This window comes from Hippocampus bargibanti, linkage group LG04 (assembly GCF_051943395.1).
Source record: "Hippocampus bargibanti isolate YZ-2025 linkage group LG04, ASM5194339v1, whole genome shotgun sequence".
In the NCBI taxonomy this organism is placed as follows: domain Eukaryota; kingdom Metazoa; phylum Chordata; class Actinopteri; order Syngnathiformes; family Syngnathidae; genus Hippocampus; species Hippocampus bargibanti.
Genome location: NC_142737.1, coordinates 30,573,899 through 30,596,214, shown reverse-complemented (window position 1 = coordinate 30,596,214; position 22,316 = coordinate 30,573,899). Strand labels below are relative to the sequence as shown.

At 42.8% G+C, this 22,316-nt stretch overlaps 1 protein-coding gene across 1 annotated transcript; it reads left to right on the top strand.

The window, feature by feature from the left end:
- Positions 1-11,703: 11,703 nt before the first annotated feature.
- isl1a (ISL LIM homeobox 1a) lies at positions 11,704-17,141 on the top strand. Its single transcript, XM_088995098.1, has 6 exons — positions 11,704-11,882; positions 12,084-12,273; positions 12,663-12,922; positions 13,816-14,099; positions 14,548-14,715; positions 15,894-17,141. The coding sequence occupies exons 1-6, from the start codon at positions 11,855-11,857 to the stop codon at positions 16,008-16,010; spliced, it is 1,047 nt and encodes a 348-aa protein (XP_088851224.1). The 5' UTR covers positions 11,704-11,854; the 3' UTR covers positions 16,011-17,141.
- Positions 17,142-22,316: the final 5,175 nt, after the last annotated feature.

Here is a 22,316-nt window from a genome sequence, read left to right as displayed (position 1 = left end):
TTTCTTGATGTTATATTATATCCATTTGGTTATGCTCCTTTCAGTGTTGTAGTTTTCGGTCAGAGTTTTTAATCTAATCAGAATTCAGATAGCTTGTGTCGCCATGCTGTATGAAATCTGACCGACGCCTTCAGAATCAACAGTGAGGGCGTCTGTGCGCTGTACATGAACGGGCACATGTAGTTGATATATAGTTGCGATAGACAATCAGATCACGAGTTGGCACAGTAAGGCCAGCTAGAGGGCTATGCAAATCAACCAAGCTACAACAGATCAGACCCGGAAACTTTAGCAGAAAAACCAAGTACAGTAAAGTCTCGTTATATCGATATTCAAGGGAGTCCGAAAAAATATCGATATAACCGGGACTATCGATATATCCGACCCTGTTTGCATGTAATTTTCTCCGTGCGGGCATAGAAATAGTATCGATATAACCGGGACTATCGATATATCCGATATCGATATAACAAGACTTTACTGTATATCTACTCGCTTTTTTAACCCACAATGGCTGAAGGAGAGGACAACTCGCGGTCGCATGTAGGCCTATTCTCAAGAACAAAAGAAAAAGATTTGTTTACTTTTATTTTCAACAACTTCATATTACTATGAATTAATAACTTATATTAAACTGACATTTTGTAATTTAGCGTAAAATGTTGTTAAAGATTGCATAGTCTTGGTTTACTTAATAAAACTTGTGTTTGCAGGATCACGTATAGTGACAAGTTCTAATTGCTGATGCAGATTTAATTGTAATTGCTCCGAAAAATAGCCTGTGTTGTAGATAATTAAGGTGATGCCACGCCCAGTACTGCGTGCGTGTGCTTTTGTAAATATTTCCAGCCGTTGTGTCATAAATTATGGTATTACGAGGGATATTTGTTCAAGTCGGATTAAGCAGGACTTCACTGAAGGCCTAGGTGTGAAATGCACGGACCGCCACTGTCAATGATTACATTCACATTTTTTTCAATCACATGTGTTTATTAAGAAGCCTGACAGCAGTCGGTGAAAACGAGCGGCGGTACCTCTCCTTCTTTCAGTGGGGGTGTAGCAGTCTCTGGCTGAAGGAGCTCTACTCAGAGCGGGAGTGGCTGTCCATCGTAGCTTTTATTTAGCAGGCGTCCGTCTGTTGCCCACCTCCTCCAGAGAGTCTGGCGAGCACCCCAGCACAGAACTGGCCCTCTTTACCAGGCGCCCCAGTCTTTTTCTGTCCCGGGTGGTGATGCTGCCTGACCAGCAGACAATTCCATGGTGGATGACTGAAGCAACCACAGAGTCATAGAAAGTCTCCAGCGGTGACCCCTGAACCTCAAAAGACCTCAGCTTCTTGAGTAGGAAGATGAACCAGCGAACGCAGGTAGGCGAAGACGAGTCTCTCCAGCGTCTCCAGGTGAGACTGCAGTAGCACCGTTCTTTAGCCGTTGAGCTCATTTGGGTGGGGAATCTTGGGCACTGGGACCAGGCATGAAGTTGTCCACAGTTGTGGTACTATGCCCAGCCTCAGGCTCAGGTTGACCATATGCAGGACAATGTCACACAGGTGGTCAGAGAAGGTCCAGAGGAATCTGGAACTGATGTTGTCCGGACCTGCTGCATTCCTCCTTAGTTGGTTCCTCCCCTGTGCTGACATGAGTCAGGAGGCAGAGTCAAGGTTAAGTGTCGGTTGAAAGGGCAAAGACAACTGCAGTTCAGTCAACTTCACTGATGTAAAATGCGGAAGATTAAGGGTTAATTTTCGGTAATCATAGCATTCTTAATCACTTTCAAATAAAATTACAAAAAGACAAAATTATATGGGGTATTGGTTAAATACCCATATTAATAACATTTTATATTAAAGACTATGCGTTGCATTTACAGTGGATGTCTTATCAGATTATATTTATGTATTGAGAGTATACAGTATTCTTTTTTACTAAAAAACCGTCTCCAATAATGTGAAAATACCTACATGCAAACTTGATTGATAATGCATAGATTCCTTCCATGTATAACTTGTGTGTAAGAAACATCCAAATTCGATTTGATTCTTAATCCGTTAAAAATTATTGTCTGGCTCCATTTCCAAAATGTTCACACAAGATTTAAGTGTCAAATCAGAGCTTTGATGATGACGACATGGGTGACGTCTCACTTTGTCCTTGTGCTGGCTCTTGTAGATTATGTGAATGGCATCTGTCAGGATGTCTCCTGCACATTCAGATTGGTGCACTTTTTGCAGGCAGCGATTGGCGTGTTGCTAGTTGCAGGAAAAAGAGGAGTCCTGCCTCCCCTGGGTACCCCTTGCGCCCGACCATATGGCCTGACCTCGACATTTTAAGATGGGTGAGTTGGTCCACGGACCACCTGAGGGATTGGGAGTTTTTATAATCACTGGAGACAAGGGCCACTTGACACCAGCCTGACAGATGGTGCACCAGCACTGCTGCCCTGGACTGCTGTTACTGCTACTCGGTGTATGTGTGTGGAGATTGGGAAGCACAATAAGGGTGATGATGTGTCAGATGTAGTTAAACATGATGTTGGCAGCCAGTCTTATTTAGTCTCAAGGGCAACCATAGCCTTAGGCAATGGCTGAAGGAAAATTTCATCACATGAGGGGAGAATAGTCAAAACAAGAGTCAACCACAGAGCTACATCATCGATTTCTCTACTTTGTCGAATATTGGTGGTTGACATTTTTTAATGAAATTTTGACATTAAAACATTTCAAGCCATTTTTACCTGTGCCACACAGATGATTTCATTCGCCTGAGTAAGATTATTAATAGTGTCTCATGAATATGACCCATTCCATAAACAGCATTGTAAACAAACACATTTGAATGATTAAAGAAATTGCAGACTATAAAATGACTTTAGCAGTAAAATATCAAGCCCTTATTTCACTTCTCAGTTGCTGTCCGTGTGTTCTGCTGAATGTGCAGCAAACATGCTCCATTCAAATGTTAATTACCCATCAATTACAGTATATGTGTCGAGCAAGTTTCTAATGCCAATGTACTTGTATATATTTTTTGTTATATTTGAGTTAACAAAACATAAATACTGAAAGCGTCCGGAAGCTCATTTTATCCCGCTGAGTCATTGCAGGTGTTGCAATGACTCTAGACACCACCATGGCCTCAGCCAGGGGTCTGGAACATATAGCTCACGAGCCAGGTGTGGCTCTTTTGATGATTGCATCTAGCTCGCAGACAAAACAAATATTATCACTTCTTTAATCCATACAGTGATTTTTCATTGCTCATGTCCTGTTCAGGGCTGAAGTTGGCGACAGGAGTCATTTAAATTCGGATGATAATGGCCTACTGTTTGCCGTTCCAGATCGCTGAGATCGCTCAGTCATGAGCTGAAAGCAAATGCTTCAACGAATATGATGGCGAAAACCAAAGAAAAGATGACGATTATGGTACATTTCATGATGAATGAACCGAAGGATTTGCCTTTGTCGGAAGAACATGTTCTAAGGTGTGACTAATTTGCAATGATAAAATACCATCGATGAAACGAACGTATGTAAAGCAGTACACATGCCATGCTATGTTCGCATCAAAGCCCCCTGCGAGAGACAGCAGAAAAGAACCGTGCAAGCTATTGAGCAGCGCCGACTTGCCAGCACCAATGCCGCGTATGGACCCGGAAAGTTGACTTTAGCCAGTGTCTGAAACTCATGACAAAAAGTTAGCGGACACCAGGGCAGACATCTCTGAAAAGTTGCCTGCCCGGCCATAAAGTTGCCTGCCCCATTTTTCACAACTTGAAACACAATAAGATGACTAATCGCAACAAAAAAAACATTGTTGCGAAGTATAAAGGATTTTTTTAATTAAGGAATACCTACTCCAAATGCTCCCTTGCTTGATTTATGGTAAATATCCCTTGCTGAAGATTTTGCTCGAGTTGTCGTTTGTCGTCATGGTGCACAATGCAATGATTGCATTGTGTTGTCTGCTTAAAGCCATGTGGACTCCTCTTTAAACGATCGTTCGTTTGGTAATTTGCATACTCGGCACGGCAGCCTATCAGAAGCCTGTTTCGTGCTTTGGACTATACCGTGACTGTAAAGTGTACTTGTAAGCTTAGAAAGAGGAGTCCACGTGGCTTGTAGCGGTTTGCTTGTAGCTTTTGCTTTATTGAATAATACAAACGTTTGATTTGAAAAAAAACTTATTTTTTTTTTCTTGAAGAAGTTGTCAGCCACCTGGGCCGAGAGGTTTTGAAAGTTGTACGCCCCGGGCCTCCGGGGAGACTTTATTTCAAACACTGCTTTAATGAAGGACGGCCCAGTTGTCGACTGTTTAGCACAGTGTTTTTCAACCTTTTTTGAACCAGGGCACTTTGTTTTCATTGGCAAAATTTTGCGGACACAACTAACCAAAATGACACGCTGAACTGTATATTTATTTAGAATATAATTAAATTATAATGCATTTATACTCAGTCATTGTGATATCTGGGCCTGTTTAGATGAACACATGAATAGAATAAAGACACATGAATCAATTCTTCAACAGGTCTCAGTCTCTCTCTCTCTGTTTTTAGTTTTTATAAGTTTGAAAAGCTCAGCTCACACAGATACAGTATGTTGTGGAAAAGGGGAGCAATGTCGGCCAGAATAGGGCACTCATTGGAAGCAGTCAACTTGTGTGAATTTCCCCATTGTGGGACTATTAAAGGCTTTCGCATTCTCATTCTGAACCCAAAACTGTCCAAAGGAATCAGAATGGGGAAATTTGCAGTCCACAGCAGCAATTGAAAGGGGGTGGGGGAGATGGGTGAAAAGATAAAGAACAACAAAAACAAGATATTCTAAGCATAATAAAAACATGTCAGAAGACTGAGATGTATACTGTGCCTGTGCAAAATTGTTACATAAAAAACTGTACATAATGCAAGTACAAAAGGCATATTGATGTATAGGTAGCTCTATTCAGAATCAGAATCAGAATCAGAGAACCTTTATTCGTCCCACAATGGGGAAATTTGCAGTCCACGGGAGCAATTTGAAAGAGGTGGGGTGGGTGGATGAAAGCATAGAAAACAAGATATTCTAAACATAACAAAATAAAAATGTCAACTGTATACTGTGCAAATGAGAAGGTTTCTTCAGCCGTCATCTGTACAAATGTGAAGGTTTCGGACGTTTCGCCTCCTATCCAAGAGGCTTCGTCAGCGAACTAAAGTCTGACTGGTCGTATCGGCCCCATTTATATATCCCTAATGTCCAGACATGGTGGCGCCGGATACAGCTATGATAGGTCCCTACTCTCAGGTTGGGGGGGCAGAGGACGAAAGTTGCCTAGGATTTTGGATTTTGTTGTTTTATAAGAATCCTTCATTAAACCGGTCTGGTGGGGTGAGGTTCAATTTGGATCGTTCATACAATAGCCTGCTTAGGCAAAACAGGTTAGGCAACTTTCGTAATGCTGATGAGGGTCGTTATGCTGATGAGGTGATACCGGTGGGAGTGGGGGTAATAGGCCAGTCGTTAGTCAGGAATGTAGGAACAATCAGTGGGGCCACAGGGAGGGGTCCTCTGCCCCCCCACCACCAGCTCCTTGGTTTTCCCAGTGTTGATCTGGAGGTGATTCTGCTGGCACCAGTCCACAAAGTCCTTTGTCAGTCCCCTGTACTTCTATCGTCTGTAATGAGGCCGACAATAGCTGAGTCGTCAGAGAACTTCTGAAGGTGGCAGGTTGGGGTGTTGTAGTTGAAGTCCCAGGTGTAGAGGGTGAACAGGGATGTCGCCAGGACTGTCCCCTGCGGCGCTCCGGTGCTGCAGAGCAGCCTGTCCGACTCACAGTTCTTTACCCTCACGTACTGTGGCCTGTTTGTGAGGTAATCTGTAATTCAGGATGTGAGGTGCTGGTCGACTCCGGCATGCTGCAGCTTGTCCCCCAGGAGATTTGGCTGGATGGTGTTGAAGGCACTGGAGAAATCGAAGAACGTGATCCTCACCGTGCTCCCAGCATTCTCCAGGTGCAGCAACGCCGTATGGAGGAGGTAGTTGATGGCATCCTCCACACCGATGCTGGGCTGGTAGGCAAACTGTAACGGGTCCTGCGATGAGCTTGCCAGCGGTCGCAGGTGGGCGAGGACGAGTCGCTCCAGCGTCTTCATCAGGTGAGACGGCAGCGCCACCGCTCTGTAGCTGTTGAGCTCCTTTGGGTTGGCAATCTTGGGCACTGGGACCAGGCATGACGTTTTCCACAGCTATGGAACTGTGCCCAGCTTCAGGCTCAGGCTGTACAAGTGCTGGACAATGACACACAGCTGGTCGGAGCAAGTCTTGAGGAGTCGGGAACTGATGTCGTCCGGACCTGCTGCCTTCCTCCTTTCCATCGTCCTCAGTTGGTTTCTCACCTGCGCAGTTGTGACAGACAGGCAACAACAAGGAGGCAGAGTGGCTGAGGGTGTGGCAACAGTTGGGAGGGCAGTTGTTGGTTGCGGGAAGCTGGTCGTGAGAGGGGTCAGAGAGGGTAAGTCCACAGTGAGAGTTGGAGCAGTTGCAGCTACAGGTGGAGGCAAACCGATTCTAAAAGCTGTTGAGTTCATCTGCCCAGTCCTTGCACTTTTCGTTCAATATCACTGGGCTTTTATGGCCTGAGATATTTTTTCAGGCCCTTCCAGACACCAGCGACATTGCTGGCTTCCAGCTGCTCCTCCATTTTCATCCTGTAGGCCTTCTTCCCCTCTCTGATCTTCCTCCTCAATTGGATCTGCACGGCCTTCCGTTCCTCTTTGTTGCCGGACACAAAAGCCCTTTTCTTTTCCTTCAGGAGGTCTTTTATGTTGGTATTAATCCATGGTTTGTTGTTGGAAAAACACCACGCAGTCCTGGTGGGTACGGTGTTTTTTTTTTTTCACAAAAGTTTATGTAGTCTGTGATGGTGTCGGTGAGTGAGTCAATGTCCTCCCCATGAATCTCAGTGAAGAGTTCCCACCTGGTTGAGTCAAAACAGTCCCGCAGAGCTTCTTCAGCTTCTGTGGACCATCTTCTAACCGTGTGGGTCACAGCTGGTTGCCTCTGAACAAGGGGTTTGTACACAGGCTGGAGATGTACCATATTGTAGTCTGCTCTCTTTGTACGCATCCTTGGCATTTGAGTAGAATAAATCCAATATGTTATTGTCTCTGGTGGCACAAGTTACACAGTGTGTAAATGTTGGGAGGGAGCATTCCAGGAAAACATGAGTGACGTCCCCTGAGATGATGAACAAGGCGTTGGGGGACTGGGTTTGCAGCTTGTGTATAACAGTCATGAGGGCATCGGAGGCAACCCTGCCATTTGGCTCTCTGCCGGGTCATGGATCTGCGAGAGGGCATCGGGCTTAGTGTTCTTCGCCCCTCGGCAGTAGGTGAGTTTAAAGTTAAAGCGCGTGAGGAACAGGGCCCACTGAGCCTGGCGAGAGTTCTACCTCTTGGCTGAACGGATTACGAACAGTTTCTTGTGATCGGTGAACAGTGTGAACAGCTCCTTCGCCCCCTCGAGCTAGTGCCTCCACTCCTGCAACGCCAGCATGACATCCAGGAACTCCCGATTTCCCACGTCGTAGTTGGCCTCCGCGGGGCTGAGGCGAAGGGAGAAGAAGGCGCAAGGGCGGAAATCAATCTGAGGAGCGCTGAGACAACCCCGCCCGCACTCTTGAATCTGACGCGTCCACCACTACGATAAAAGCACATTCAGAGTCGGGGTGCTGCAGAACAGGAGGGTGAGTGAAGAGCTGTTTCAATGCACGAAACGCGGCGTCCGCATTCTGCGCCCACCTAAAGGGTGGCGGAGGTTAACTGGGTCAATTGGAGCGCTCTCTTGCGAATAAAGCGGCGGTAGAAGTTGGCAAAACCCCAAAAAAAACGCTGCAGTACTGGGCGTCACCCACTCTACCACCGTTTTGGTCTTGGAGGGATCCCTTTGCTGCCAATCAGAATGTGACAATTTCTCTATTGTGAGACAAATAAAGGTTTTTTAATGTGATCTTATCTTGTCTTTTTTACTATATAAAAAATAAAACGTATTTCTATTCATATTGTGCTCAAAGCAGTAGAGAAAAACGATAGTTAGGGAAAGATACACAATTATGCAGAGTTGTTAATGAATTGTGCTTACAAACCGTGCATCATTTGTCTTTAGTTCCATGTCCAATGGCAATCACTTGTAAATAACGGGTGGCTGATGAAATGTATGTATTTATTTTTACACAAAGAATTGGGAAAACATTCCCAATTTTCCTGTTTATGTTAGGCTAAGTTCTAAATTGCGAGGAGGTACATACATACATACAATACAGATCTTGTATGTGTTTTTATTCATTCATTCATTTTTCTGAACCGCTTAATCCAGGGTGTCAAAATCCGGTCCTCGAGGGCCGCCATCTGACATGTTTTCCAAGTCTCCCTGTTGCAACACACCTGATTCAAGGTAACAGGCTCAACGGACAAACCTGATTCCAATGATCAAATCATCAGCAAGCTCTGCGGAAGTCTGACATGAGCCTGTTCCCTTGAATCAGGTGCGTTGCAATAGGGAGACTTGGAAAACATGTAGGACGGCGGCCCTCCAGGACGAGAGTTTGACACCCCTGGCTTAATCCTTTCTTCACTGGGAATGCTGGAGCAGACCTTAGCTGTCTTCAGGCAGTACGCAGGGGGCCAGTCAATCGTAGGTACACAGAAACGAACAAATATTCACGCTCAAACTTACACCTAGGAACAATATAGACTGGGAGTGGTCAATCAGCCTGCCATGCATGCTTTTGGAATGGGGGGCCCGGAGAAAACCCATGCTAGCCCGGGGAGAACATGAAAACTCGACACAGGAAGGCCGGAGCTGGAGCTGAACCTCTGCGCTGTGAAGTCGACGTGCTAACCACTTGATTATTGAGCCACCTTATTTGATTTATAATTACAGGTCAAATGCGACTTACGACTGGCACGACTTACGACTGCCTATACTTACGACCCCGACTGCCAGACCCTATTTTTTGTATTTTAATTCGACGCCTGACACTGCAATGCATACGACAATTTTGGCCAGCTAGACCACATCTCACTCTCGCACAGCAAACGACCAAGTGATCGCACCGCAGGGGGGGAATTTCCGCTCGGGCGCGCGAGATCGCTGCAACGAGAACGCCACGTCGGGCCCACGGCGGCGCTGCTATCGCCGCCTCTTTGAGACAGTTCGTTCTGCTTCGAGGCGAGGTGGTGGGTCGGGCGCGTCGGCGTGGAGAGCGGGGAGAGGGATACCCGTAGAACACCGGCGACCCGGACTCACGCCTGCCGGCCCCCGTGGCGTTTGAACCAGATCGTTTCCAAGTCATTTAGCACCAATTCTCTATTTAACATTTTGAATGGGTTTCGACCATTTGGTCAAAACGGAACTCTGTCATAAGTCGGATGTTACCTGTATTTGTATTTGATTGGTGCAATATCAAGATAAATGACTGGCACGACTTACGACTGCCTATACTTACGACCCCGACTGCCAGACCCTATTTTTTGTATTTTAATTCGACGCCTGACACTGCAATGCATACGACAATTTTGGCCAGCTAGACCACATCTCACTCTCGCACAGCAAACGACCAAGTGATCGCACCGCAGGGGGGGAATTTCCGCTCGGGCGCGCGAGATCGCTGCAACGAGAACGCCACGTCGGGCCCACGGCGGCGCTGCTATCGCCGCCTCTTTGAGACAGTTCGTTCTGCTTCGAGGCGAGGTGGTGGGTCGGGCGCGTCGGCGTGGAGAGCGGGGAGAGGGATACCCGTAGAACACCGGCGACCCGGACTCACGCCTGCCGGCCCCCGTGGCGTTTGAACCAGATCGTTTCCTAGTCATTTAGCACCAATTCTCTATTTAACATTTTGAATGGGTTTCGACCATTTGGTCAAAACGGAACTCTGTCATAAGTCGGATGTTACCTGTATTTGTATTTGATTGGTGCAATATCAAGATAAATGTGTTCACTAACAAAGTCTGTATCAATGATCCTGCATCAGGACAACTATGTTCCTCAAATCGGCTTTTAGGATTCCGCCTAGCATCACGCTTTTCTTTTGTCCAGAGCTTTGTTTTTAACTCATAGGGAACACCATAATTACTTGTAGACTTGTGACAAATCACTTCAATCGGACATTATTTCCTTCTATGGTCAATTATTCTATGGCACGCGTGAAAAATGCCTGTCATGGGCAGCATCTTCACAGCCTCGCTTTGTTCAGCGGAAAGGTCAGTGCTGTTGGACAGTCTGTGGATGGATTGGATTGGATTTGCCTTTATTAGTCTCCCAGTGGAGAAATTTACATTTCACAGAAGCAAAGTTATGAAATGCAGCCAGTGATAAGAAGAAAGGAGTGTCAGCGCAGTGCGCCGATGTGTATGTAGAACTACTGCGGTTTGGAATTGAAGCGGATTTATTTGGGACAGGAGATGTGAGACAATCTCTTTTCGTCAATGGATGCTACAGCTGCGTGTTTGCTTTCAACATTTATCTCGTAGTCGACGTGCACATTCCACCATGATGTCCCTGATCCACTGGTGAAGAGACGCTTTGATCCTATCCTCTTTCATCTGGAACTGCTTCGTGTAACAAAGAGGGTACAGAAAGTGCTTAAGAATGAATGACTGTGTCTTTGTGTTGTTATGTTATTTGCTATGTAGTTTTTTTTTTTGCTCTTTTTCTTCAAGACTTCAAGACAGTGCCGCAAGAGTGGCTGCCTTTCCAGCAGCTCATGTATTTTGTTTTTCTACTATCATTCCTTTCATCACTTTGCTGCTGTGAAATGTAAATTTCGACACTGCGAGACTAATAAAGGCAAATCCAATCCGATCCAATCCAATCCAAAAAGCGAGCGATTGTTTTTGGCTACACGCCTTAAATATCTTTTCATGTTTTTTTCTCCTTCAGATGCTAAGGAAGTATTTTGGGTGGAATAAAAACAAATAACGAAGTGACTTTTTAATATTTGATGACCAATTAAGGGGGGAAAGGATGAATGAATGATGCACAGATTGCCCTCCTGCTGATATGTTATTGGTCATGGTGGTTACCAACACACGAGGGCAGGTTTGTTTTCGTGTAATTCCACGCCTATGCTTATCACGGGCCTGTCATTGACAGAGTCCACAGCTGTTGAGTTGTGATCGACCACTGCAAACCACACGTTTTGTTGCAAAGAAAATAGTGTCGTCCACCCAGTGGTGTAAAAGGAGCCCCACCCCCACTCCAAAAAAGAGAATGGCACAGTACAGTCTAGAGCATTTTTTATCTAAAAGAAAAAGAAGGAAGGAAGGAAGGAAGGAAGGAAGGAAGGAAGGAAGGAAGGAAGGAAGGAAGGAAGGAAGGAAGGAAGGAAGGAAGGAAGGAAGGAAGGAAGGAAGGAAGGAAGGAAGGAAGGAAGGAAGGAAGGAAGGAAGGAAGGAAGGAAGGAAGGAAAGGATATAACTCCCTGTTTCCAGTAATATTGAAGTAAGCCATTGTTTATAAACTTGAATCATTTTAATTTAATATAAAGGGTCTAATAAGAAAATGCAACAAACAAATAATTTTGAGAAGCCCACGGCGTGTGCCACTGTGTTGGGGGATGTCGGTCGGTGTGTGCAGAGTTGCTGGGAGTTTGCAGAGCCAATCAGCTGCGCATGGAGATGACGTACTGCGGCCCGACGTCAGTCCCACCAGCACCGGAGTTTGACACACACCGTTGACAAACACATACGCGCACACGCGCACCCCTACGAGCCGGACGGCGTAGCCCCCTTTGGCTCGGCAGCAGAAAACACATCAAGGAGTCCAGGCGTTGCAGCCCCTCTGACCGTGGACCTAACTTCGCCTTATTTTGTCCGGATGGGAGACATGGGGGATCCACCAAAAAGTAAGATGTACGCCCACTTGCTTGAACCCAATTAATGTAATTTTAGTCAACGTGTAACAAAACGTATTTTTTCTTCCCCCCCCCCCCCCCCCCGAAAAAAACTTATTTTCAAGTATTTCTTTTCAAGTTTAACCACTCCACTAATACTCCTCACGATCCAAATATACATTAATCATACTAATCATTCTACTCACATTCTAGAAAAACGACTGGTGTCTCTGTGTGTGGGCTGCGGAAACCAGATCCACGACCAGTACATCCTGCGGGTTTCTCCAGATCTGGAGTGGCACGCCGCCTGTCTCAAATGCGCCGAGTGCAGTCAGTACTTGGACGAATCGTGCACGTGCTTTGTCAGGGACGGAAAGACTTATTGTAAACGGGACTACATCAGGTAGGATGATCTAAACAAAATTGAAATAAATTCCAATATTGCCAAAGGTTTGTATGGTTTCAAATATTATTCTCAGGGCTAGATCGCCGCTCCAAGTCGTTACACCGGTTGTTTCTTGTAATAATTCACAAACCAAAACAACAGTGGTTATAGTCTAACATCCATCGATCTATGATGAGAACTGATTATCTTCATGAGAATGGCGGCCCGCCATATGATGTCGAACCTTGCTGTCTATCACTCTGTAAAATGTACCATTTCAACCAGTGATTCTAGGCCCAGTCGTGAATAAAATATAAGAAATGATAGAATTTTAAAATTAGAAACGCATCTTTGCTGTTCATAATTTTTTTATTGTAATTGTAATGTACGTTTCGTTTGTCTCGCAGGTTATATGGGATAAAATGCGCTAAGTGCAACATTGGTTTCAGCAAGAACGACTTTGTAATGAGGGCCCGATCCAAAGTCTACCACATCGAATGTTTCCGCTGTGTGGCCTGCAGCAGGCAGCTTATCCCAGGGGACGAGTTCGCTCTGCGCGAAGACGGCCTCTTCTGCAGAGCCGACCACGACGTAGTGGAGCGGGCCACTTTGGGACACGGTGACCCGCTTAGTCCACTGCTCCCAGCCAGACCGTTGCAAATGACAGGTAAAGTCCAGTTCTTGCGGTGGGGGAGATGCAAACAATAAGCTTTGGAACTATTCACTTTAGGGGAGTCAAGGTTGCGCTTCCCGTGTCTCTGCTGTTTTGTCAATTGTCTTTCTTTTAGAAAATGCTATTTTAACAATTCCGGTGTTGGCTTTATATTAACATATGATGATATTATTTACTCATTCGGTTTTTATTGTTGTACACCGACAATATGACAAACAATTCATGACACGCTTTTTCCGGTCTACACGGTTTGGCAGTGACCCGAAAAAATATAGGTGCAGTTGGTTACATGTGTTTGCGTTTTTGAGTGTCCACACATGGGCTGCGTCTGTAGGCACGCTTGTGCCCAGCGTTTTTTCTTTGTGTGTGTGTGCGTCCGCGCGTGCATGTGTTCCTTCCACTTGACTTTTACATTTTTGGTTCTGAACAGTCGACCAGTCCAGAGTGCACCTCGTTCCTCACCGAAGTCACCGTGAATAGGCTCCAGCACACCCACCGCCAGAATGAGATTAGGTAGCACATAGAGCGGCGGATGGGTTTCAATAGTTGATATTATAGATTCTTACAAGTGAAATTAAATTGATGTAAGTGAAAAAAAAAGGATTACACAACGAGTTGCGATTTTTTTTAAATATGTCTAGATGCAACTTGTGCACGTTTACATTTCACAAATGAATCAGACGGTTGAGACAACATTGCCTTGAATACGACAGACAAAACGAGCATTCTTACGTGTATCATTTTACGACTGTGGTTAAAGTGGTTATTGAGAATGAAATTTCAATTATTCTTGTGACGGATTAAACTCTGCATTTGCTTGGATTCTTGCTATAGTGAAACTGATGTGTCCTCTTTTGGGTTTCTTAACCCGTCCGTTCTCACAACAGAGCCTATCTCCACTAGACAGTCCGCGCTTCGGCCCCACATCCACAAACAGCCAGAGAAGACGACACGGGTTCGGACAGTACTAAACGAGAAGCAACTACACACTTTGCGAACTTGCTACAACGCTAACCCAAGGCCAGACGCTCTGATGAAAGAGCAACTGGTCGAGATGACCGGCCTTAGCCCACGCGTCATCCGGGTCTGGTTTCAGAACAAGCGCTGCAAAGACAAGAAGAGGAGTATTCTGATGAAGCAGCTACAACAACAGCAACCAAATGACAAGACGGTAAGGGAAGGTCTTATTAACTCCAGGCTTTCACGTGGAACGAACACTGAATAATTCTCGTTGTCAATTTAAGTTAATCAACTCTCACTCGACACACGCGCGTTTCTGTATCACATTTAAAATAACCCCTCCCCCTGCCGATGGCACCTTATCCGTGAACGTACACCTTAATTTATGTAACAAGAGGTAAAATAAAAATTGCTATCGGAGATTGCAAGCGGTCGATTCGCTATGCTTCCAAAAGCGTCGCGGTCAGTTGATGTATTTGTTTGTTAGTTTATTGATTGTTTTGACTGAGATTCATTTTCGGCAATTCTCCTCTCCCCACGGACGGTGCAAACGCGCGCTCACACGCACACGGACAAGCATAACCACACCCAGAAACCAAACCCACAGTCATCAAATCACCTGTAGTGAATCTACTCTAAGTTGAGCAGCCCTGTTGCAGAACATCCAGGGAATGACGGGCACGCCGATGGTTGCGGCCAGCCCGGAGCGGCACGACGGCGGCATCCAAGCCAATCCCGTGGAAGTGCATAGCTACCAGCCGCCCTGGAAGGTCCTCAGCGACTTTGCTTTGCAGAGTGACATTGACCAGCCCGCTTTTCAGCAACTGGTGCGTGATTTATTTATTTTGATTTGGCTACGTTCCAAGAAAAAAATGCGCCCGTATGTTCAGCACGTGTGACTCCTCTCAATTCGTCGTATTTTTATTTACTTTCACACATACAAATTCATTCAGATTATTTTCAAATGTTTGTTCATGAAGACCAAAATCTTTTTTTTAATTGCCTGGTCACACAACGAACCCTTGATGTCATCTGAGATGTTTTATAAACAATCACGTCGAAGCTTCCAGTGAGCAACGCGGGCTCTGAGGCTCATGCGAGATCAAAAATAAACACAATCTGGCCTCAATACGATCAAATGAACTCGTTATTGAGACGATATTATTCGATTGTAAGGCTCGTGTCGTCATTTAAACCAAAATCATGCTTAAATAAAGTCCTGTCACAATTTTATTAGGAATATAGCCTTTTTTTAAGTCAAACGCAAAGACGGATCCAAGCTTTATGAATTTTGCTGATCGGTTATCATTGTTCATTATTATTATTACTTTTATGATTATTGTTATTATAATACAGATGGATTATTTTTTTAATATTTACTGTCATAACTCATTAGTGTAACCAACAGATAGTTAAGACGTTGGCTTCCACAGAATTGTGTGTGTACGGAAAAGTCGTTGTAAGTAACCACTGGTTATTATTGCGATTATAATTATGATTATCAGTATTATTATTACTATTCTTGTTGTTGTTGTTGTTGTTCTTCGTCTTCTTCTTCCTATTATTATTATTATTATTATTATTATTATTATTATTATTATTATTATTATTATTATTATTATTATTATTATCATCGTTGTTCTTCTTGTTGTTGTTAGAAGTAATAGACATGATCCGTAAGTGTGATTTGCCTACTTTTCCAATTTGCACATGCACTATTTGTCACATAGCGCCCCGGTAGTCCAGTGTTAAATACGTCAACTTCGCAGTGCAGAGGCTTTGTGTCGAGTTTGCATGTTCTGCCCGGGCCTGCATGGGCTACGATTCCTCCGGTTTATCCCCACATTCAAAAAAAACATGCATGGCCAGCAAATTGAACACCCGAAAGTGTCTCTTGTGAGCGGGAAGATTGTTTCTTTGTGCCCCACAATTGACTATAAATTAATGTTTGTCACATTATCCTCGTGGGGTGCAAGGATTCTGACGGCTTGCTTGGTTTCCACAGGTTAATTTTTCGGAGGGTGGACCGAGTTCGAACTCAACTGGTAGCGAGGTAGCGTCCATGTCATCTCAGCTTCCCGACACACCGAACAGCATGGTGTCAAGTCCTATAGAGGCCTGAGTCCAAGAGGATCTGTGGATAGACTGAATCTCCTTTTGTTCATCTAAACCCTCCAGACTGCTCCAAACAACCGAACGTTTTTGTTTTATTTTGTGTTTATTTTATTTTATTTTTCTACACTGTGAAGACAATCGTAGGATATTTACCATCGACATCCAATTCTCAAATCCACGGTGGAGAGAAACTTGCAATTCTCAAGCCGTCGCTGCTTGTGTAAATTTATTTATTTATTTATTTATTTATTTATTTATTTATTTATTTATTTATTTATTTGTTTGTTTGTTTGTTCAAGTAATAATTATAATTGCCAAAGCGGAACACACACACCGGGCTCCCTTGTGACATTGACGGACCTTTTAGTGGGAGTCAAACTCAATCTGCATTTGCGCAATATTTTGTGCAAAATTGTAGGTTTTTTTTCGTTTTCATACGCCCCCCACCCCCACGAGGAAAGCGGCACATATGTTCTTCTTGTTATTCCATGATTTCGTCTATACCCCAAGTCGAACAAGGTTTACCTCTGTTTTGATACAAACTTCATGGGACATTTGTTCGGATCGCCTGAGCGAATTGTTTTCTTTTTCCAAAGATGTGTATACCTCTCACGTGTTTATCAAATATACGTTAGCAGTTTCTTTCCATGGACAATAGTATTTATTATTTATTGTTCACAAAAAAATGCCACGTTTTGAGTATTTTTCTTGGTTGACGTATATGGGGCGTGTGTTCTTTTTTCACATGCCAATTGCGACACTATTAGTATAATTATTTTAAATGATTTGCAGCGTGGGCCGGCTTTGCAAGTCGCCCACCACTTATTTTCAACAAAGAAAAAGCCTTCAATAGCTGTTTTAATGGAATTTGGCTTTAGTATTGAAATTTACTTTGAGATAAGCGTTTCGAACTATAATTGCATATTTCTCAATTTATTTAAATATAGGCTACATGTTTTATTTATTTCAGCGACATTTGTCATATTGAGCTTTGATGATTGTAAAGCATATACAGGCACACATTTTGAGATTACGTTTTAGTAGGACAATTCTGTATGATATTTAGGAATTGAGAACAACAATAAGGACGACAAAACGCACCCCTCTTTTCGGTTTAAAATAAACGGATTAATCCAGACTCTCTTTGTTACAAAGATGTTTTGTTTTTTCATCCTGACCCACTTATGACTACTTAGTACAATCACTTTGTCTATGCACTCGGAATTTTATTTAGATTTTAATCTTTATTTCATTTTAATTGTTATTTTGGGCCGAAGAATTCATCCTATGTGAAATAAGTACAAAAACGGCAGTTAATTTCTTGGCATATTTAATAACCGAATTTTGCCAATGCCAATAATCCTTTTCTCATGATTTGTTTGTTTCCAACAGACAAATGTATACAGTAAAAGCCGAGACGTATGTGATGCTCAAGCCGAGACGTATGTGGTGCTGAAAACGAATCTCAGTTACTGTCATCAGTTGTTGAAGAAAAGACGGGAAAATAACTGAGGGTCACAGAATTTTAATTATGTCCAACCCTTGTACATGTTTTAATTACATACATTCAAACGCTGTTTTTTTCAAGTGATCATCTTAAAAAAATCATTGCATGTATCACGCGTTACATGTATAATTGGATTGTTTTCAGGGAGACACGGGAATGACATCTGCTTGACATTTTTAAATCATGCGCATCCAGAAATTTAGGTACATGTATTTCGGGCGATTTTTTTCATTGAAAAAAAAAATGATATTCCGATACATTTCAGACGTATTTAAACGTTATTATTATTCGGAGCTTTACTTTCTCACCTTTCTTTTGAGCCGAACAAAAATATTTAAATCCAAATACAGCAATAAAACCGCGTGCTTGATTCTTCGACTTCATGCATACGTGATGCGGCGCACAATTTTTCTTTCAGAAATGTAACATTTTATTGCGTGGGCAATTTGGTGCTCACCACTGTCAGCTTTCGATGACAACGCAATCATTTTACGCCCCCCCCTCCCCCACTATCCCCCCATTGTTGACGCAAATTGAATTAAACGGCATACAGACGTATTAAACCGTGGCCAAAAAACTTAATTCAACTAGACTGACAATTTTATAAGGGGCATTGTAACACTCCTTAAGTTATTTTTTTTTTAATTCTACAACAATAAGGAGCTGCGTTGTGTAGTTTTGGTTAGCCCTCAGAGTGTTCCTGCGTCGAGTTTGCGTGTTGTCCCCAACCTGCCTGCGTTTTCGTCGGACACTGCTGTCTCTTCCCCACATAACCAAAACATTTATTATAGGTCAGTGGGACCCTTTAACTGATGCAAGATGTTGTTGTGAGTGACAAAATGTTCGCCTACTCGAGGCTGAAAACCGGTTTAGGGTGTCTCCCCCGCCGACTGCGCAGCTATACGGCTGGTATGGGCTCCCGCATTTTCGTGACCGTTGCGAGAATAAAGCAGTTCAGACAATGGGTTGGTATACACTATACAGCAATTAGTTAAATGCTGCATACAATGCACAAAGGGAGAATTGCTGTGTATGAGCAAGATGCTCTGCGCATCACAAATACCCCACCCGCCATAACAACAGGGATTAATAATTTACATCCTCAGTCATCAACTCGCATGTTTTGCTTCCACCCCGTCAATTTGATCGTCAATAGGATTTTTTTCGAGAAAATGTGGTAGAATTCTTGGAAAATTAATAATAATAATAATAATAATAATAATAATAATAATAATAATAATAATAATAATAATAATAATAATAATAATAATAATAATAGGCAGCCTGGTAGTCGAGTGGTTAGCACACCAGCTTCACAGTGCAGAGGTCGCGGCTTCGCGTCCCGGTCCGGCCTCCCTGTGTGGAGTTTGCATGTTCTCCCCGGACCCGCGTGGGTTTTCTCCGGGTCAAAAACATGCATGGCAGGCAGATTGACCACTCCAAATTGTCCCTAGGTGTGAGTGTGAGAGTGACTGTTGTATGTTTTGTGTGCCATGCGATTGGCTGACAACCAATTCAGGGTGTCCCCTGCCTCGTGTCCGAAGACAGCTGAGATAGGCTCCAGCACCCCCCGTGACCCTAATGAGGAATAAGCGGTACGGAAAATGAGATGAGATGAGATAATAATAATAATAATAATAATAATAATAATAATAATAATAATAATAATAATAATAATAATAATAATACATTTCATTTATAGGCACCTTTCAAAACTCTCAAGGTGACATTAGAGTCACAGGATAAGTTTTTCTGTGGGTGAGCAGCGGCAGCCACACGAGCCAGTGTTCACTCAACCCAGAAGTAACCCAAATACAGATAGAAAGCTGGCTAGCTAGTTAATCGATACAACAATGATAATAATACATTTCATACATACAATGATAATAATACATTTCAAAACTCTTCAAGGTCATTTTACAGTCACATGATATAGTCGCTGATTGCTATAGTCAGTCGATATTCGGATCACGGAATTACAATCCATGCCAAATTGTATAATTTCATGCTCAATATACGCCATATACGCCTTCCGCCATTTTTCCTGCCCGTGACGTAGTCGCGGCTACCGAATTGAACCTTACTCAGAAGGTACTTTAGCTGCACTAGTAACACTCACTACTAAGACACTTGGAGCTTGATATAGTTTTTGCATTGTGTCATGGATTATTTGTTTTCCTCCATTTGCTTATATTCCACGTGCACTTTACATACTTTTATGTTTAGATAATTTTCCCAGTCAGTGCTGTTATAGTACACATCTTTTTTTTCATCACAGCACCTTGATATCCTTTATTTTTTTTTTTTTGTTTGTTAAGTATAACAAAACATTATAAAAAAAATAAACTTTTTAAAGAGAGCAAATGGGAAGTAGAAATGTGCCCGTTTCCCCACGTTAATTTGCAGGTGTCATTTTCTGCGTGTGACCAATAGGTGGTACTGTAAGGCTCCTCCTGTGGCTGCACACCAGTTGGTCATTATGTGATTATTGCTTTAAAAGGATGATCAGCCCGACCTCTCAATGTCCTGTCAGTTTGATCCTATCAAATTTTGCTCATGTTTCTCTATTATTGCTTTGGACTCCTGGCCTGTACACTCAGTGTCCTCTCATTGTTTGTTTGCACCTGTCACACTTTGCTCGTGTTTATAATAATAATAATAATAATAATAATAATACATTTTTTTTCGAAGCGCCTTTCAAAACTCTCAAGGTCACTTAACAGTCACTGTTAGATGTTTTTTTGCGGGTGAGCAGCGGCAGCCACACGCGCCAATGTTCACTAAACCCGGAAGTAACTCAAGTAGATAGAAAGCTAGCTAGCTAATACATAGCTAATAGATAGCTAGCCAGAAAACAGAGAAATTTGGTCTCGTTTCAACTTCATTCAAAGGCAGAGTGTAGACTGCAAGGTTAAAATATCCCATTAATCAGGCTCCACGAATGACCAGTACAAGCCATCTGTACACTTGATGCAAAATGCTATCAACCCAGGTAAATAGAACACAATTGATGAGGAACTAGGTAAACTTATTGCAGAGAAAGCACGACAACTTCACTCAGATATCGTCAAGGCCACCTCCATTGCATCAAGCCATCAACGACCATCACAAAGGTAAATAAAACGACTTTATTATTTAATACAGTTTATTTCTTTAATTACAATACCATAGCACATTTATTCTACAAAAAATAAGGTATATTTTGTGAAAATTAGAAAATTATGTTTTATGGGGACCTGGGAACGGATTATTCTCATTTTAATGGTTTCCAATGGGAAATTGATTTGTGGGATACACATATTTCACCTTACATACTGTCTGGGAACCAATTAAGTTCATAAACCAAAGCATCACTTTAATTTGGATTCTATAGTTTTTCGAGAATTTGTTCAGGATTTAGTTTTCTCAGTGTTTCGTTTATACAGTTTGCCTAATAAACCTGACTCTTCTCCATACACCATCCAATGTGATGGCAGGAGGGGAGGCTTTGTAAAAGTGATTCAGCTGTCAGTTATAAAGAAAAAGAAACAATAGCATAGTTTGCATAAACATTTTTATCGATTTGATTTAACTCATTCACTGCCCAACGAGGTGCAAATATGTTTCCACTCCAGTGACAGACATTTTCACTCTAATTTGAGGACCCACAGAATATTGAGTTTTAGGACGACCTAAACATTCAATGCAGCATAAGAAAAAAAATCTATCTATCTATCTATCTATCTATCTATCTATCTATCTATCTATCTATCTATCTATCTATCTATCTATCTATCTATCTATCTATCTATCTATCTATCTATCTATCTATCTATCTATCTATCTATCTATCTATCTATCTATCTATCTATCTATCTATCTATCTATCTATCTATCTATCTATCTATCTATCTATCTATCTATCTATCTATCTATCTATCTATCTATCTATCTATCTATCTATCTATCTATCTATCTATATATATATATATATATATATATATATAGACAGACATGTGCTGCCAGACACAGGGTGGACAAGCTTCCTGGCCTCTGGCAGAGGACCCGAGCTAAAATGGGGGACAGACACCACCCATGAGGGGTGAGACGAGGACTTTAGTTCGCCGATGAAGCATCTAGGATAAGAAGCGAAACGTCCGACACCTTCAAAAAAAGTACAGTGGACGGCTGAAGAAACCTTTTCATCACTGTACTACAGTGTTTATTTTATTTTAATCAAAACTGTGTGCATAGGTGAGCCACACAATTCTCCTACCTCATGACAGGGGGCGCTGGTGATTCCAGAGATTCTTCTTGCGACTCCTCGGCTGCAGAATAATAGAATTAATGACAGCAAGCTACAGTAAACAGTTATCAAGTTAAGTGCAACATCCAGTCATTTTTTCGTGTTGCTTGTCCTTATTTTCAGAATGGAGGATAATATATATCTAAATTGAAATAATTTTCTAAACTGGACTTTCAATCAAAGCAGGAGAGAATAATTAAAGAAAGACCAACACCGGACTGCGGATAGCTCACAAACGGTGAGGGATGAATGTAAATCTCATGGACAGCTTCTCAGCTTTTTGGCCAAGAAGGATCTCATTGAAACTATTCCTGAAGCGACAAAATTGCTCCAGCCCGTGCTCACTGTTCCAGCTACTACAGTATCAGTGGAGCGGTCATTCTCAGCACTGAAAAGACTGAAAACATACCGTCGGAACAGGACTGATCAAGGACGACTTTCTTCACTGGCAGTGATCTCCATTGAGACAGAGAGACTTGGATTTTATTCATAAGTAAAGGTAATATGATAACGTTTTTTTA

Excerpts from the sequence above, each read along its gene's own strand:
- isl1a (XM_088995098.1), top strand. The coding sequence starts at position 11,855 with ATGGGAGACATGGGGGATCCACCAAAAA. Across the intron at positions 12,274-12,662 it reads TGTAAACGGGACTACATCAG|GTTATATGGGATAAAATGCG; the intron begins GTAGGATGATCT and ends TTTGTCTCGCAG. Across the intron at positions 14,716-15,893 it reads AGCCCGCTTTTCAGCAACTG|GTTAATTTTTCGGAGGGTGG; the intron begins GTGCGTGATTTA and ends TGGTTTCCACAG.